This window comes from Acartia tonsa, chromosome 2 (assembly GCF_053477335.1).
Source record: "Acartia tonsa isolate MP-2025a chromosome 2, ASM5347733v1, whole genome shotgun sequence".
NCBI classification, from domain to species: domain Eukaryota; kingdom Metazoa; phylum Arthropoda; class Copepoda; order Calanoida; family Acartiidae; genus Acartia; species Acartia tonsa.
The window spans coordinates 58,418,975-58,437,511 of NC_137261.1; the positions used below are offsets into that span (position 1 = coordinate 58,418,975).

The 18,537-nt window shown below is 34.3% G+C and overlaps 2 protein-coding genes and 1 long non-coding RNA gene across 3 annotated transcripts in view; all 3 read right to left on the reverse strand.

The window, feature by feature from the left end:
- Nucleotides 1-1,761: 1,761 nt before the first annotated feature.
- Nucleotides 1,762-5,847, reverse strand: LOC145312229 (uncharacterized). Its single transcript, XM_080151453.1, has one exon. The coding sequence runs from the start codon at nt 5,764-5,766 to the stop codon at nt 3,376-3,378; it is 2,391 nt and encodes a 796-aa protein (XP_080007579.1). The 5' UTR covers nt 5,767-5,847; the 3' UTR covers nt 1,762-3,375.
- Nucleotides 5,848-9,421: 3,574 nt separating this feature from the next.
- The window catches only part of LOC145312633 (uncharacterized), a 212,198-nt gene continuing 203,082 nt past the window's right edge, over nt 9,422-18,537 (reverse strand). The window contains exons 3-4 of the mRNA XM_080151894.1: nt 13,552-13,601; nt 9,422-9,924 (exon numbers count right to left, since the gene is read on the reverse strand). Coding sequence (XP_080008020.1) covers nt 9,422-9,919 — 498 coding nt within the window. The 5' untranslated portion in view covers nt 9,920-9,924; nt 13,552-13,601. The remainder of the gene's footprint in view (nt 9,925-13,551; nt 13,602-18,537) is intronic.
- LOC145312228 (uncharacterized) lies at nt 15,781-17,682 on the reverse strand. Its single transcript, XR_013876961.1, has 3 exons — nt 17,458-17,682; nt 16,809-16,904; nt 15,781-15,927 (listed from the first exon to the last, which is right to left on the reverse strand). It is a non-coding gene; the product is annotated as an uncharacterized LOC145312228 (long non-coding RNA).

Here is an 18,537-nt window from a genome sequence, read left to right on the forward strand (position 1 = left end):
CGATAGGACAATATTTCATGCCTAAATTAACGAAAAGAGCTATCTGTTACGGACGGACGTACCGACACTAATTATAGAAAGGCTTCGCTTTTCAAAAAATAAAAAAATACGATTTTCTACAATTAACAGTTCCCTTTCCTAAACCTAATGGAACCGTCTCTAGCCTCTGGGATGGACTGGTTTAATTATATTTTTTATGCTAGAACTAATTTGGGAAAATGAAATGGAAAAACACAAAATATAGTAACACAATCTCATATTTGTTGGTTACATTCATTTGAAAAAAATAGGTTGATTTAAATTAAGTGAACATACCTTTCACTGATAGCTTTGATTGAAGGTTTATTAATGGATTGAAAATTGTCTTGTCGCTTAAGATCCCTGGATAGAAACTTAATTTTGAATGTTTATGTACAACACCCTGTCCATAATAAATACTAAGAGACTTAGGTGTGTTAAAAAGATCTCTCTCCCCGATAAAAAGCATTTTGATGGTTAACATTTTTCATTCTTGCAACAAGAACCAGTAAGCGTTGTAGCATTATTCTTATTTTTGCAATAAAAATATTGAAAAAGTCTGAATGTCTATCTGCAGAATGGCACAAAAAAGACAATAATTTTTCAAAAGCAATTTTGTTACTATAGGTTACTAGAAGTAGAAGCTGCGCTCCTAGCATCTAGTAGCTGTGTATTTGAACGAGTAAGGGGATATATCCTAAAACCAAATATAGATATATAAATTAAATAGCCTAAAGCCATCCAGGAGCCTGTAGGAAGCTTCAATGAAATGAAGAACTCAATCAGTTAATTTGTTATCGAAATTTTAAGCAACAGACAATAAAAACTTACCTCTTTATATATTTTACTAGCAGCTTCGCCCCTAGCCTCTAGGGGCTTTGCCCCAAGAGGTAATTAAAAAGATGTAGTACATGTGGTGCAGCACCAAAAAGTTGGTGTTTTATCTTCATCTGCATTATCAAAAAAAAAATTGAAGGGGTTTTTCATCATCTGAATCATAAAAAAATTAAGGGGAATAAGGCTCTCCTTTACATTGAAGCTTCTTTTAAGTCAAAGGAAGGTTTCTAACTATTTTTGGGTGGGGTATCTTCACCCTCCTATTAAAAAAATGACCACCCTGAAATTTTTTTTCTTCAATTTTCTTTTAAAACTCAAATCGTTGATGGGAGGAGTAAGCTTTTACTTTGGAGGGGGGGGGGGGGGGAGGATGTTCACCTTTTTATTACGACTGTTTAAAGGTTAACCTGAAATTTGTTAATAAAATAACTGTGATGGCATGTTTTCATATCTTGCTTTTAAGGACAACATGATTTGCTAAAAACTCCCAAGAATTAAATCATTTTAAATAATTGACACACTGACCTAAAAGTGTAACTGTTTTTCCCCTAGATATTCCTGTGACGATAAATACATCCTTACATACTTTTATTTTTAGGATTTGATTATAGAGATGCCTAACTTATGATATTGTACCTTGTTGTCCAAAGAATCATTGTTCCAAAAATCAGATGGATAGGATGAATATATTGTCAAAAAAGTTTTAAAAATCTGGTAACTAACATAGAGTTGCTTTGCTTCCTTAATCTTACTTTACTGTAATAGGAATCATACAAAGTTTGAAATCATTAGGACAACTATTACATGTCTAAAGTAACAAAAAGTGCTAACTGTTCCGGACTGACGCACGTATGGAACGTTCCTAATTATAGAAAAGCTTCGCTTCTAGAAATAAAACAATTATATTTTAACATGTTTATTATGTAAAAACGGATAAACAAAAATGTTCTATGATAATAATAATTAACAGACTACATGTATAAAAAGATAATAATTATAAAATACTAAAAAAAGGTATAAAAATACAGAAAAAAATATAGAATAATGTAATAATAATATAATAGAATGACTAGTTTAAAACACACCTCTTACAGTGCTTTGTACACAGACAGAATATTTAATTCTAGCTTTCAAAATAATTTTTTTTTAAATCTATGAAATCTTTTTTTGAATGAAATTTTGTATATCATCTAAAAAAAGACATAAAAAACTGACAATGGTATTAAAGTGTCACTAAAAATGACCTCTCAACGCGACATTTTAAATATGGAACCATGATTTTTTTTTCAGAAATAAAGCTATTGCAGATTTTAAAAAAGTCTAATTGTCTATTTCGTAATATAGACAGCTTTCCGTGGATATTAAAATGAAAAATTATAATATTAAAACCAGTTTTGTTTGCCTCCAGAAGCCAAAGGCTCGGGCTAACAAAACTGTTATTATTTTTACTTTAATATTCGATGAAAATTGTCTGTACTGCAATACATGACTTTTCAGTATTGCTGAAAAAACGTTATTATCCAGTGGATATTGATTGGTTTCAAAGCCATTACTGCAAAAATCTTGTTCACTTTATCTCTGAAAAAAAATTTCTTGTTCCGTGTTCAATAATAAAAGTATAATATCTCGGGAAGGGGTATTTCATCTGAAAAAATTCTTTGCCTCCAACTTTTTATAAAGTGAAAATATTCAGGGATCTAAAGGGATATAACAATGGCCGACAAATTGATGTATTTCCCCACTGATGATAAAAACAAAATTATCCCCTCTGTAGATTGCAATTAGTATTTTGGACACTCGATGAAGAAACCAATCAAAATTCTCAAAAAATTCCCAATGTTTTTAACCAACGAATAAAAATTATTAGAATAAAACTTTGAGGACTATTGCAATAAACAGCCCAATGTCCCTTCCTCCCTGTTATATAAATATTGTTAAGAAGCTAAAAAGTGTGAAGAAAAAAGTTTTTTTTTCAGATAAAAAATCCCTTACTGTAAAAGAAAACTGGACGTGATACAAGAATTTAAAGCCTTTATATGAGAAAAATATAATGTTTTATTCGTATAAAACAACATAAAAAATCTGTTTTTTTAAACAGATTTGCTAAAAATTTAAATGAAAAAGTTCTAATAACTTGTTTTTTGTCTAAAATTTTGCACAAAAAAATATAACTTTTGAAAACCCTGTAAATAATTTAAACAAAAAGTATAAATGTTATGTGTATTATCAAAAAATATTTTGAAATCACATAAATTAGATAAAAATTAACTAAAAATAAATCCCTCTCCTATCTCTCAAATCCAAATAGCACCAGATTATAAAAAAAATCAGTAATTTAAATTATTTAACATCACAGGGTAAAATTATTGAAAAAAGGAGAAAATAAATTATGTTCAACAAAAGTAGGCAAGAAATATTAATAAACAAAAATTAACAACATTTAATGATTTGTAGTATCTTTTAATGATTTTGATAAAAAGGAAAGAAAAATAAATAAAAAAATAATGTATTCAAATCATCTTAAATTTGCCAAGTTTTGTCTAAATTGGGTGAAATTTTGACAAGAGCTGTGCTGTGGTTTGTTGTGCTGTGGATTTGTTGTTGGGCTGTTGATAATGTTGTTGTGTTGTGGCCAATGGTTGTTGAGATAGAGCTACTACTCACTTCGCAGCTCAGATTACCAACGGATGTTGACTTTTGTTGTGGGATTATATTGTTGTTGTGATTGTTTTGGTTGTGGTTTTTAATTGGTACAGCATATATTTGTTCTTGACTGACGGCAGTTGTTGCAGTGGTGCTGCTAATTGAAGTTGGAACCGGCCAAGGCAGCTCACGTACCAACCGCTGTTTTAGACCACTTCTCAGTTTGTTAATCTCCCGCGAGGCGGTGCTCAGATCACACTGCAGTTGTAGTTCCCGCTCCCGCAGGTGTTTAACCTCCCGTTGGGCGGCCACATTTTGCCGCAACAGTTCTAACTTTTCCACCTTTAGCTTTGTGATTTCACCCTGAAGTTTTTCGAGTTGACCGGCCACGGCTCCGCCCTCCACGGTCACCATGGTCACATGACCGCTGACCACTTCCTGGCAACGCGGGTCCAACAACAGGATTGCTTTTCCAACGTTTTCCTGCGGGTCCAGTGGTTGTTTTATTGACTGTAGCTGCGGCTGTGGCCTCATGTTGTTGTTGTTAATAGTCTTTGTCTCTGATGATTGGTGGTTGTTGACAACATTATTGTTGGTAATGTGAATATGACATTTGGTGCCCACTGCTGTTGATAGATTCTCACTACTACTTCTGTTGTTGTTAGACACTTTTTGTTGTCTGTTGTGACTTTGTGACTTTGACTGGGTATAAGACATATTATTGTTATTATTTGAATATTTGTTTAGTTTTGGTTTCAGAATGTATCTAACTTGGTCCAACTCAAGGCTGTCTAACGAGGAGCTCTCGTCCGAGGTGTCCAAACTTGCCTGGCTGGTTGTCTGTAGTAGTAGCCTGGTGTCAGGCCCGGGGGACAAGTGACACGAGGTTCGGGACCCGGGCGGTGAGTTGGAATGTGCGGAGCCTGCTGATCCTGACTCTTCGCTGCCGCGGCCCGAATCAAACTTGGTCGGGCTGTCAATGTCTGGTATGTCTTCGCGCATCAGCATGGCCTCTCTGGCGTCGGCCAAACGGTCGGATGGATGGTGATTCTCTGGTAGCCCCACGCTGAACTCACTATTACAACTAATGCAGTCATTTTCTGTGCTGCCACCGCTTGATTGAACCCCCGATAACATGCGAATATTTTCGGCTAGTGTTAAAGATTTGTTGTTGTTGGAATTAGAGTGGTTGTTGTTGGCTGCGCCGCTGCCGTGGCTCAGCTTCTTGTTCTTTGGTCCTAGGGTTGTGTTACTTTGATTAGACGACCCCCCATTGATGATCCCCATCTGGGAGGGGGCGTAGCTTTTACTCCGGCCAATCAGGGCCTTTTTGACGCTGTTCAACAGCCCCGACTGGCTGAATTCTTTTTCAACAATTTTGGTTGTCTGCAGAACCTGAGCGTTCAGGTATTCAGCAGTTAGCTGGCACAGCTGTTCGGTCAGGTTGGACAGCAAACAGGAGCGGGTCCGACGTTCCAGGGTGGAGAACCGTTCAGCTTTGTAGCAAGCATTTTCAGCGTTGATCAGTTTTGTCAGCAGAAATTCCTTAAATTCAGGACCCTTCTTGAAAACGGCTGGACAAGGCAGGCTGGGTCCAAAGTAGGGAACGTCCGAGCGGGCCGTGACACTGACTCTGTAACTGGTGTTGTCTGTGCACGGGTTAATTGGTTGGACCACAATGTAGGCGTGCAGGAAGTTGGATGCTATAATCTCTGGGCTGAATGGGGTATTCGCCTCTTGAAACACCAGCGCAACTATATCATTACCTATGTGGCGTTTGCGCTGCAGCTGCTGCTTGTCCGTCTCACTGTAGGGCAGCAGCGTGCTCACATGGAACATAATCTCGCGCTTGTGAAATATTTGATACACAGAATAATTGCCGGTCTGGCCGTGGACCGTGTCGAGGCCGCCCTTGTAGCCCCTGTGTTGGGATAGGTCGATTTTGTGGCCCAACATGTCGAGGAATTCGTCCATTGCCCGGGAATGGGTTTGGTTGCCGAATAATTGTTCCTCAGTTGTTTGCCCCTGCTTTTGGTAGACACAACCAAACTTGTAATTATTCACAACAACATGTTCATCATAATTCACGATTAATTCGCCAGCCCTGGGGCTTAGAATGGGCTCGAACTTGTCAATATTTAGGTCGGGGCAGATAAATTTGGCTAAGTGGACGGGGGACGGCGTTTCCCGGACGTCCGAGTACGGCAGCAGGCGGTGGACTGTGCCCGACGTGGTGCGTAGGATGACACGCACGTGGTTGCCCTTCATGTCACCGCCGCTAGACTCCGCCTTGTCGTTGTAGTGCTTGAGTGAGAGCACCACGGGCCCATAATCCTCGTCCACAGCTGTGAAGTTCTGGTGCTCGTAGCCGACAAAGTGGGCGCGGTAGCTGCGGGCAGAGTCGTCTATCTCGAATTTCGCCTCAACAGTCTGATTTTATATTGTACATTAGGCCATTTGTCATTTTTTCTTAAAATAGTTATTTACTTGGTTTATAGTAATTTGTTAATTTTGTATTTTTTTAATACAAGGATTGTTCAATTGAAAATGAACTGATTGTTTATTTTGTACAATAATATAATGCTGAATGTAAGAAATACATTAAAATGTAGAGTGTAGACTCTAAAAACCTTAGCAAAAATTATGTTATTCAAAAAAGATGTTATTATTATAAAATCTTATGATAATATTGTGTGGGGAGAAAAATAAATAGAAATAAGGGCGTATTCTAAACATTTTTATGGGCGGGGGGGGTCAATTTTTCAAATGTATTAAAAGATAAGACAATAAAAAATATTATTTCTGTAGATTAAAATTACATGTGTAAAAAGTATGAAAATTGCAAGATGATGTAAGTCCCCAATGATTAAAAAAAAAATTGAAATTAATTTACATTTTGTAAACCCTAACCCAAAAAATATTTTTGCTATGCCCTTTTTAAGGAGTGTAATTTTTCATATAATCTAAAAAATATTACACAATCTTATTTCATAACATGCAAAAAAAATAATGTAATAACAGTCAGAGTTCTTAAGGGATAAGACAATGGCTAATGAATTGATGCACATTCCCAATAATTATTTACAAAATTATACCTTCTGTATATTGTAATTAGTGGTCACAAGATTTCCTTTAACTTTTCTGTCAATTAAAACAGTTTTAGTAAAATGTTTTACCCAAAAATATTTATAATATTATATTTTGTCTGAAAAAGGAATATTTAACTAGGGGAAAAAAAACCTTTCTCTGTTCTTTACGATTTTTTTTTCATTTGACACTTCTTAATTTTAAAATATGAAGAAAAAAAAAACTTGGTATTGAACATTTAATTGCCATTTTAAAGTTACATTTTCCCCCCCAAAAAACACCCCTTTAATCTTTCTAAATTCTACATGTAAAGGCTTTAAATGAGAATACGGGCTCTAATTTTGATGAAAAAAAAAGCTTTTCATGTGCATACGGCTCAAGCCTCACATATGGGGAAAAAAGGTTACATACAAGGAAGAGAGTGTTCATACAAAAAAAGGAGATATCTATTTGCAGGGACATTCAAGGTCTTTATTTTGAAGGGGGTATAATATGGGCTTTCAAAGGTTTAAGGGGGGGGGGTGATAATTGTATTTTTGAAAATTTTAAATATTTTTTGCAGTGACGTCTAAGCTTTTAATTTTAATAGGGATAAACTGAGGGGATTCAAAGGTTTTAGAGGGGTAATCTAATGAATTTATATAAATTAGTGGTAAAAAGGTTTTAGGGTGGTTAACACCCCCTTTAAAAAGTAAAATAACAGTGACTATCTTCAGGATAAAAATGGATAAAAAAGATGACTGAAATAGTATTTATTTTAATTTTATAAAGGCAATGTTAAAGGAATATTGAAATCGACATTCAATTGAATCTATGTCTAATTCTTTTTTCTCAACATTTTTTGTTGCATTGAAATTTATAAGGAAGTGCTCTTACGCATTTATTTGTAAGCTGGCCAAATAATAATCAAATAATGCTTTCAAAGAGGCTATAATTGGGCAAAAATATTATCAAAGGCCAGGCCTTGCATGTGGATATATTTAAATATGGATAAAATATTACAAAAAAATAATGCATAACATTATTGAAAAAGCATTGAAATCTTCCTTTTTTAATGATCTGAGGGTTTTATATTGTTTATAAAAGTTAGAGGCAAAAAAATTTAAAAGAAAAGTATAAAGGGGACAAAGAGCTTTGGGCTTTTAGGATTTTAAAAGACTTATTCCATTAATATTATTCCATTGTATAATCTGACATAATGTCATGATTTAAATGCATATTATTTAATCCATTATTCAATGTGTAATTGAAATTACAAATTTTGGACCTTTTAGAGATTTAATTAAAATATTATATATCCCCTAAATGTCTTATGCAACAGACAATTATTTCCATAAGTAACACAGCAATAACAAGATATAAATAGGAAAATATAATTTTGATAAATAAATCTTTGAAATACTTACGGACATTTTTTTGCTTAGAAATCTTAATTTTGACTACTTTGTGGCTATTTAACTTGTATAAACTTCAAATTAAATGAAAAATGTGTAAATATATGTAGATATATTATAGCATAAATGTATGTATAGTTTTCAATGTGCACTTTTAGAAATATTTTTTTTGGAAGAGGGGAAATCATTCTCTTTAAATGGGATGCTGCGCAAAATGGTACAAAAAAATTGACGTCATATGATAAAATAACCAATGATTGGACAACTTTATAGTATGACGTCATTTTTTTTGTACCATTTTGTGCAGCATCTTTAAATGGTGGTTGTAACCTCCCCCAAAATTATTATAAATCAGGACCTATAATAAGCTACATTATAAAGAAGAACCATATCGGTTCAGCGGTAACCAAAGTCCAAGGGTACACACTCATAGATAAACATCCTGTTACTTTTATATAAAGAATTAAAATTTTTTTTAAAAATTAAATTTTTAGCCAATTTCTGAATCCTAAAATTTATGATTATTTAAGTAAATGTTCTAAATTTTGAAGCGTCAATTATTTTTTTAAAAGGCTTCACGAAGGTTAAACTTTAACGTGGGATGATTATTTTTAATTTCCAGCGAGGCAACTAAGAAACTGGAGTTTATCTGTGTGTAAGCATAGACGTCCAAGTGTGGGGGGAAAGTGGTGTTTATCCCCCTCCCCCCTTAACGTAAAAAGCTTTGACGTCCCTGTCTGTAATTTCCTAAATGATCGTGAAATTTTTAAAAACCTTTACATAAAGCCATACTTTTCATTGGTAATAACTGCTAAAACCCTTTGCTAAATTCTTTTAAAATGATGTACAATAATTTTTTTGCTTTTATAATGCAAAATAAAGGCAGATTCTTCTTTGCTTTTTATTCGTAAGGTTTTTTTAATTGAGGGGTAAAAATGAGGTGTTTCATCGATTTAGGAGATAGACAAACCTTTACCCCATCCTTGGACGTTTCTTGCTACAATAATTATTGAACTGTTAATCATATCTGCTCTACTTTTAGATTATATAATCCTTGTTTTTATTTTACCAAATGCAGTTTTTGTGGTATGTAATAATTTGCCTTTTTAGAATTAATTGATGTTTTAGATATCATAATCTTACAAAATATGTAATGCATTTCCCTATACGTCCGTACGTCCATCCGTACATAACGAAGAGATATTATCGTTAATTTAGTCATGTTTAGAATTACACTATCAGTTCCAAACTTTACATGATTATTCCTGTAACAGTTGGGTACGATTTAAAAAGTGTGACAACGCTATAATCGTGGCCAGAGAGAACTTAAAAATAATAATCTTTTTATAATGTTATGAAACTACATTATAATTCGCTTTTTTTGTTACTTCTGTCCATTTTGTTAATGTATATAGACATCATTTTGAAAAACTTTAAGTACTTTAACTAAACTTGATTGGTTTGTGTTCAATCTTTTCAACCGATAATACTAACAAATGGCATAATGTACATCCCTGACTAGTCTCCCTCTCCTCGCCCTCCGTCTCTCCCTCGCCCTCCTCCTCCCTGTCCCCTGGGTCAACCCAGTAGCTGGACCCCTCCACCACAACCTGGGGGTAGGGACTAGGACCCTGCAACACGTTGTCCAACACGCGTGAAGCCGGAGGCCTTTGTTGTTGTTGTGAAATCAGCTGATTTGAGTTTCCCACATTTTCTGTTGTAACACCGACAACATTTGGTCGATTCAAAGTGCGCGGCATCTCGCAGCGCTGATCATCCAGGCGGGAGGACTGCAGCTTGTCCAGCAGCTCAAACAGCTCGGACATCGAGGACATGTTGGTGGTGTGGGTGGTGCCGCTAGGGGGTGCTTGGTGAGGGGTGGTGTGAGCTTGGGGGTTGTTGCTTTGGTGGTTGTTGGGCAGTTGGGAGTTGTTTAGCATCCTAGCTGAACATTTTAAGTTGTTTTAAACTATTTAAAAGATAAATTTTTAAAAATTGTAAATAACCTATTATGAGATTACAAAGCTAATGAAAAAAAAAAAAAAAATAAGATAATTAAATGCATTACTTTTAGAATGAACTGTGCATTATCCCTACCAATTCTATCCAATCTATCGACAATCCATGTTAAACTTTGTTACTGTAATTATATCTACACAGAACGTAATGTCACCGGATTTATCAAAGGAACTCTTTGAATACAGGGATCTAAAGGGATGCGACAATGGCCGATAAATAGATGTACATCCCCAATGATGATACACAAAAATACCCCTTTTATAGATTACATTTGGTGGTTGAAACGTTTGGACACTCCAATTGATGAACCAACCAATCCAAATCTTAAAAAAGTCTCCAAAGTTGTAAATTCCAACGAATGAGAAAAGATTAATATAAAACTGTTAGGACTAGTGTAATAAACAGCTGAATGTCCCCTTTCTCCCTGTAATTATAGTCACTTTTCTGTAATGTTACTTTGTCGACATTGTGACTTTAAGTCAACACAAACTTTAAGTTTAACTGGGTTGCAACCAGAGAGGGGGAAACTTTGGGCTGTTTATCACAATAGTCCCCAAAGTTTTATAATAACATTTTCTTACTTATTAGCTTATAAACTTTGGGGACTATAATTGAATTTTGATTTGTTGGTCATAACTAATTGTAATCTTAACTAGGGATAATTTTGTGCAACATCATTTGGGATGTACATTAATTTATCTGCTATTATCTTATCCCTTTAAAGCCCTGGTTGCAGCGCTAGCTATTTCAATCAAGCCTATCTTATCAATCTTCATAATAGAACTTGCGATGAAGAATTAATAGTAAAGATATTTATCTACCTTTTACGCCTAACTTACATATCTTACCGGAAACAGGGAATAAATAACATAATATTGACAAACCGCTGAACCGATATGGATCTCCTTTGATTCCTTGAAAAGTTTATTTTATAACTACTTTGAGGGAACAAGAGAAATCATCCCTGGAAAAAAACCATCCTTTTTTGGTTTACTGTTTCTTTTAAAACTAAAATGATAAAATGAGGGGGCGGAGGGAGAGTCGACTCCTCCCTCAAGTACCCAAAGAGGCTTTTGGAGGCGAAGTCACTTGTAATTTATCAAACTACAGAGCATTATGTAAAAGGGAATATGTAAATTCAACTGATTTATTTCGACTAGATGACTTTATTTGAAATGGTCTAAACTGACTTATGATAAATATGAAACTGATTTGACTGATATTTATGTCGATTTTAGGTCCAATACTGCAACCGAATAACGCTATGTTGATAATAACTTATTTATTTAGAATTCTTATTTCTCTCTCAGAAATGTTTTATCCCTTTTCTTCTCCCCTCTCCCCTTGATGTTGTAAAATTACCCTTGAAAACCCTACTAACCCCAGTTAAGCTTTGGTGCTGTTATTGTATTAAAATAGCATACTAATCCAGTGCAGTGTAGGAAGGGATAGGATATTGGAGTGTGGATTATACTTGCACTAAGGTGTCACAGACACATTTCTCTTAAAACTTTTGGGCACTTTACCAAATCCTGACTATTAGTTGCCTTATTTTAATGATTGGAGTAAAACACCCAAAAGAAAGGGGAGAAAGGGTTAAATAACTGTATCTACCCATTGCAACCACCTTGTGCAACCTTTATATTGGGTCATTGACAATCAACCAATGGTGTCGCTTAAATTAACACAGCCAAGTAGCAGAAAGTAATTTAGAAGCTGACGAAAAGGGTCTTTGAAATAGTAAGGGAGGTAGTTGTGTGTATATACATCTATACTATATATCTGTTTTTTAATGTACAGAAGGGTTAATTTTATTTAGTCATTATTCGGGATGTAATCAATTTGTCGTCCATAGTCTTATCCCTTAAGATCCCTGACAATTCTTAGGGTCCTTAAATTTAAGAAAAGTACCCAAAGTCAGTACCCAACGTCTAGGTTTAACAAGAAACCCAGTTGCCACTTTATATTCAGTAAGTGTGCCCCTTTTTTATGGTTATATAGTTGGTATATAATTTTCAAGTTTTAAAATTGCTTTTGGATTGATATTTTGCAAAAGGATTTTTTACATATTTATTTCATGTACGTCATTTACGATTAATGGTTGATACACTGAAAATTTACCAATTTAGTATGGCTTCAAATCCGATTAATATCCACTGGATTGGAACCAGTTCACAGCCATACTGAAAATCGTGTATAGTATCTTAAGATTTTTCAGCTCTCAAGGACTAACAAAACTGGTAATAAACTTATAATTCTAATATTCGCGGAAAGGTGTCTATAATACGATGCGATACAAAAGTGCAAAATTTAAAAACTTTTAAAATTTTTCATTTATTCTTCTAACACAGTGAACAATTTTATGATGTTGTAATTCTGTAGGTAGCCCGCAAAACAGACAAAAATAATTGAAGAAAAATATTAATATTTTGTAGAACTAGCGGTTGCGTCTCTTCGTAATAATGATTTGAATGGAAAAGAACAAAAAAAGTAGTCTAAAACCATCCCAAGAGATATTAACGGAAAAAAACAACCACTTCTTTATAGGGAATTAAACATTCCGTATTTTTGTCACGCGCCTGACAAGTAGCTGACAATGGGAATTGCAGCATTTCTTTTATGCTATTGTAAAATCGATTTATTATTACTTGGATGTTGCACCAGATTTTCATATACTCTGTTAAAATGATGGTTGCAGCTGGCTACATAACGACAACTCCATCCACCACCTTTACCGCATCCCCTCCCCTCTTAATTGATTAACGAACTGACCAATAAATTAGGTCCGTATCAGCAAGCTAAATTGATGGCATATTTTCAACTGTTAATATATCCACGTATATTCTATATCCATTTATTATAAAGATATTTATATCTTTTGACTTTTAGTACAGCATTAAAAGCTGAATCTTTTTAAAAGCGAAGCTTTTCTATAATTAGGGTCGGTCCGTCCGTCCGTCCGTCCGTACGTCCGTCCGAGATAGATAGCTTTTATTCGTTAATTTAGGCATGTTAGAATTGTCCTATCGATTTCAAACTTTGCATGATGATTCCTGTAGTAGTTGGGTACGGTTTAGAAAGCGTAGCAACTCTATAATCATTACCAGAATGTCCGTACGTCCATTTTAAACATGTTGATTTTTCTACTTTTTTAACAACAAATTTTTAAGTGTTTTAATTATCCGTTTGATCTGATTTTTGGTATATTGATTCCTGGGACAACAAAGAACAATATTATAAGCGAAGCAACTCTATAATCAAGTCCCAAAATGTAAGTATGTCCATAAACATTATCCTGTTTTTAAGCAGTTTTTCAACAAATTTACCTACAATTTTGATTCGACATTTATACATTTATGTTCCGATTTTTCAGTTCAGATACTATACAAGTGTTAATGTCCGTTTGTCCTACCGTTTCAGTGCTTCGCTTTTATGGATGTTGTCATCCTTGTTTTTAAATATAGATGAAAGTAGCAAGGCAATATTAATTTATAAAATGATTGGTTGGTATCTTATAATCATTTTTATTAGAATTAAAACAACTTTATTAAACCTAGGGTAAGAGTGTTGAAGTTTTTCTTTTCATCAAGTCATTACTCAATTCTGAAAATAATAGAAATAATTAGTTTTCTATGTATCTATCTATCTATCTATATCTATCTATCTATCTATCTATCTATCTATCTATCTATCTATCTATCTATCTATCTATCTATCTATCTATCTAAATATCTAAATATCTATATATCTATATATCTATATATCTATCTATCTATCTATCTATCTATCTATCTATCTATCTATCTATCTATCTATCTATCTATCTATCTATCTATCTATCTATCTATCTATCTATCTATCTATCTATCTATCTATCTATCTATCTATCTATCTATCTATCTATCTATCTATCTATCTATCTATCTATCTATCTATCTATCTATCTATCTATCTATCTATCTATCTATCTATCTATCTATCTATCTATCTATCTATCTATCTATCTATCTATCTATATATCTATCTATCTATCTATCTATCTATCTATCTATCTATCTATCTATCTATCTATCTATCTATCTATCTATCTATCTATCTATCTATCTATCTATCTATCTATCTATCTATCTATCTATCTATCTATCTATCTATCTATCTATCTATCTATCTATCTATCTATCTATCTATCTATCTATCTATCTATCTATCTATCTATCTATCTATATATCTATCTATCTATCTATCTATCTATCTATCTATCTATCTATCTATCTATCTATCTATCTATCTATCTATCAATCTATCTATCTATCTATCTATCTATCTATCTATCTATCTATCTATCTATCTATCTATCTATCTATCTATCTATCTATCTATCTATCTATCTATCTATCTATCTATCTATCTATCTATCTATCTATCTATCTATCTATCTATCTATCTATCTATCTATCTATCTATCTATCTATCTATCTATCTATCTATCTATCTATCTATCTATCTATCTATCTATCTATCTATCTATCTATCTATATATCTATATATCTATCTATCTATCTATCTATCTATCTATCTATCTATCTATCTATCTATCTATCTATCTATCTATATATCTATCTATCTATCTATCTATCTATCTATCTATCTATCTATCTATCTATCTATCTATCTATCTATCTATCTATCTATCTATCTATCTATCCATCTATCCATGTATCTATCTATCTATCTATCTATCTATCTATCTATCTATCCATCTATCCATGTATCTATCTATCTATCTATCTATCTATCTATCTATCTATCTATCTATCTATCTATCTATCTATCTATCTATCTATCTATCTATCTATCCATCTATCCATGTATCTATCTATCTATCTATCTATCTATCTATCTATCTATCTATCTATCTATCTATCTATCTATCTATCTATCTATCTATCTATCTAACTATCTATCTATCTATCTATCTATCTATCTATCTATCTATCTATCTATCTATCTATCTATCTATCTATCTATCTATCTATCTATCTATCTATCTATCTATCTATCTATCTATCTATCTATCTATCTATCTATATATCTATCTAACTATCTATCTATCTGGTGCTTGCTTACATGTGAAGACCGGAGCACCGAAAACCCCCCCCCCCCGCTTAGTTTTGACAAAAATCAAAAATAAGGGGGGGGTAGTTTTTAACCCCCCGCTTAGTTTTGACAAAAATCAGAAATAAGGGGGGGGTAGTTTTTAACCCCCCCCCCCCCTTAATTTTGAAGAAAATCAAAAATAAGGGGGGGGTAGTTTTTTCACTGTACAACACGCCAGAAAGTTGAGTGAGGTAAATCAAGTAAATCCAGTATACCAGAGGGGAAACCTTATTACAGGGATATTCATGTTTTGGGGCATAATTTCCTTATTTATTGACTTTGGCCAGTAAAAGGTTTTAATTTTGCCAAAACCAGGGGGGGGAAGAAAGAATTATTGGAATATGTTCCAAAAAATGTAACGGGGCAGAGAAAAATTATCCAAGTTATAAAGGCGAATTAGCATGTCTAGTATTTGTTCTTAAAACCTTTCTTCATTATTTAAGATTCAGAAACTTTATTGTGCGTACAGATTCGATTTCCTTAGTTCATTACAAAAAATGGCAAAAAGGAACCATAAATGGTGTAACTCTGAGATGGATTTTCTTTATCCAAAGTTTTGACTTTACAGTAATTCATCGAAAGGGTAGGGATCATTGCAATGCCGACAATCTATCTAGAGGGCAATTTTTATGCAAAGAACATAAGGAAACCGATTGTGAAAAATGTACTAGCTCATTTACCTTGGATCCTTATGAACAGGATTGCCCATACCAAGACCAGATTTTTGAGTTACATTCGGCTTCGGAAGTCGGTGTGAACAATGTTTGGCAATCTGAAACACAAAAAGATCAAGTATTATCTGAAATTCGTAGGTGGATATTCGAAAAAAAGAAGTTGTCGAGTTTTGAAAAAGCTGAACTAACCGGCCGGAAAGAGGTCCTTTTTAAATTAATAGAACATTTATACGTTATGGAAGGACTTCTAATATTTAGGCAACCTCTTAGCAATGGAACATTCATTGAAAGACCCGTCGTACCCATTGGATTATATAATAAAGTTTTTGAATTGGCACATAATAATAGTATAGGTCACAAGGGGGTTAACGAAACAACACGCAAGATAAATGAAAGATTCTTCCTCATAGGAATTAATAAGTTTGTCGAATCACGCATCAAAAATTGTATTACCTGCCTAAGAAAAATAGGGCAGGTACCTAAACACAAACAACCTATCACCCATTCAGCCATTAGTCACGAGATTTTTGGCCAGGTATCAGTAGACCTTATCGGTCCTTTAACCCCTAACTATTTTCAAGGACAACATGTCCGTTACATATTTATCCTAGTTGACCTATTCTCTAGGTACATTATCGCTCACCCCATCAAGGACGCCACCGTGGAAAGCACGGTGAAGGTCATCCTTGAACAGGTGGTACCCACCTACGGCTTATTTCGGTCATTGAGGAGTGACAGGGGAACAAATTTCACTGGGGAAGTTTTCAAAAAAGTTATGGATGAACTAGGTATCGAAACTAAACTTATTCCCCCAAGAAACCCTAATAGTAACCCATGTGAAAGGCATAATCAAAGCATTTATGCAGGTCTAAGATCCGATGACCGATTCGAAAGTAAAGACTGGGCAAGAAAATTAGCTTTGACCACTTTTGTAATTAACTCTAGTACGTCTAGAAGAACGGGGTATACGCCATATTACCTTATGTTCGGCAGACAACCAACTCTCAATCTCGATTTCTTTTCTCCAATCTTGCAGAAAAGGCAGGACATTGACTGCAGGTCTTACTTAAACTACCTAAAAAATTTGGAAGAAATTATTGCACAAGTTTCCAAAAAATCTAAGATCTATTTAGAGTTTCAAAATAAATCTAGGAAGGCTTTATCTCCCCTTTTCGTTAACGACGTGGTCTTTGCATTTTTTAACCTAGTCAAGATAGGGGTCAGTAAAAAATTGCAATCTTTCTATGGGGGTCCTTTTATTGTAACAAAAAAATTCTCAGAGGCCCTTTTTGAACTCAGTCCCTTTGGATCAAATCCAATAAAAACTAACCAAGTTGTTAGTAGAGATAAAATACGAAAAATAGATTCTAAAATAGAATTATTGGGGGAAACACTTTCCTTTAACGTCTTTCCAATTGAGGAAATCGTCCCGTCTGAGGAAATAACCTTGACCATAGATAATACCGGGCAAACCGAAACAAACGATAATAAAGGTATGGAAAATGACGATTTTACCTACCTAGATAACGATGGTGACGATTTTATAGAAAACCCTGAAACTAGTCAGGACTTACCCCAGGGGGAGGTGGATTGTGATGGGGGAGGGGATATAATGGAAAAAAACTCACCATTTGAGTCACAGCCCAAAGACCAAGAACCCCCTGGCGCAGATCGGTCATCCGGTCCTCACATCCACGTCGAAAATAGTTTCTTGGAAGAAACCGTCCCATCCGAGGCTTCTTTCTTCGCACAAAGACCCAAACAATCCAGCCCTGAAAAGGTTATTAATGTTAACAAACAAAGCATAGTACCCAAGTATATATTAGAAGAAGAAAGAAAAACTAGGTCACAAGGGGGGGATAACCGCATACATGTCCAAATCGGACTGCATAACCCAATTAAAAGGAAGAAATAAAATGTATATAAAATGTATAATTATATAAAACCAAGGTGGCAAATGTATATAGCTTAATCTACGTATGTATAATAACGAAAATAAACAAAAAAATATATGTTAAAACTAACTAATTAACATATTTCAGAGAAAAACGAGAAGCATAAAAATAAAATGCAGCATCATTTGGCAAAGGCACCAGGAGCTCGAGGTAAATTTATTTTGGGATTCTTGGGGCTTTTTATTATTTTGGCAAAATCAAATGCGTCCGAAATAATACAAATAGATGCGACTCAATGTGTAGCAAACGAAAACCCGCGTTTGAAAATCTCTGAATGCGCTGCGTTTCTTAATATTACTAATATTGAACAAAAACAATTTCACCTGCTGCAAAAGGTTGAAAGAAAAATTATACCTGGAATTCGTTGCCACCTCCGAACCAGTACTCATTACTGGTATTGTGGCAGATATAGCCACATACACCTCGCTGCTCCAGCACTCGTGGAGATACCGAACCTCGTAACTTATGAAGACTGTTACACCATGTCCAAAACTAAAATATTTAACTTTGAAGGGAAATCAGTCTCAGTGTATGAACACCAGATGTCATACACGCGTTTCCTGGTAAACGGGACACTTACTTACCCCAACGACCTCCTTAACGGCATCGACCCCGCCTGCGAGGGAAACGGCGTAAACATTAACGGCATTTTTATCCCTGGGACATTTGAGGAAAAACAAATAGGGGTCCAGGCTGAGCCTGTTGAATTATTACAAACAAAAGCGGGCTGTTACCTGGGCAGTCACTGGGTGG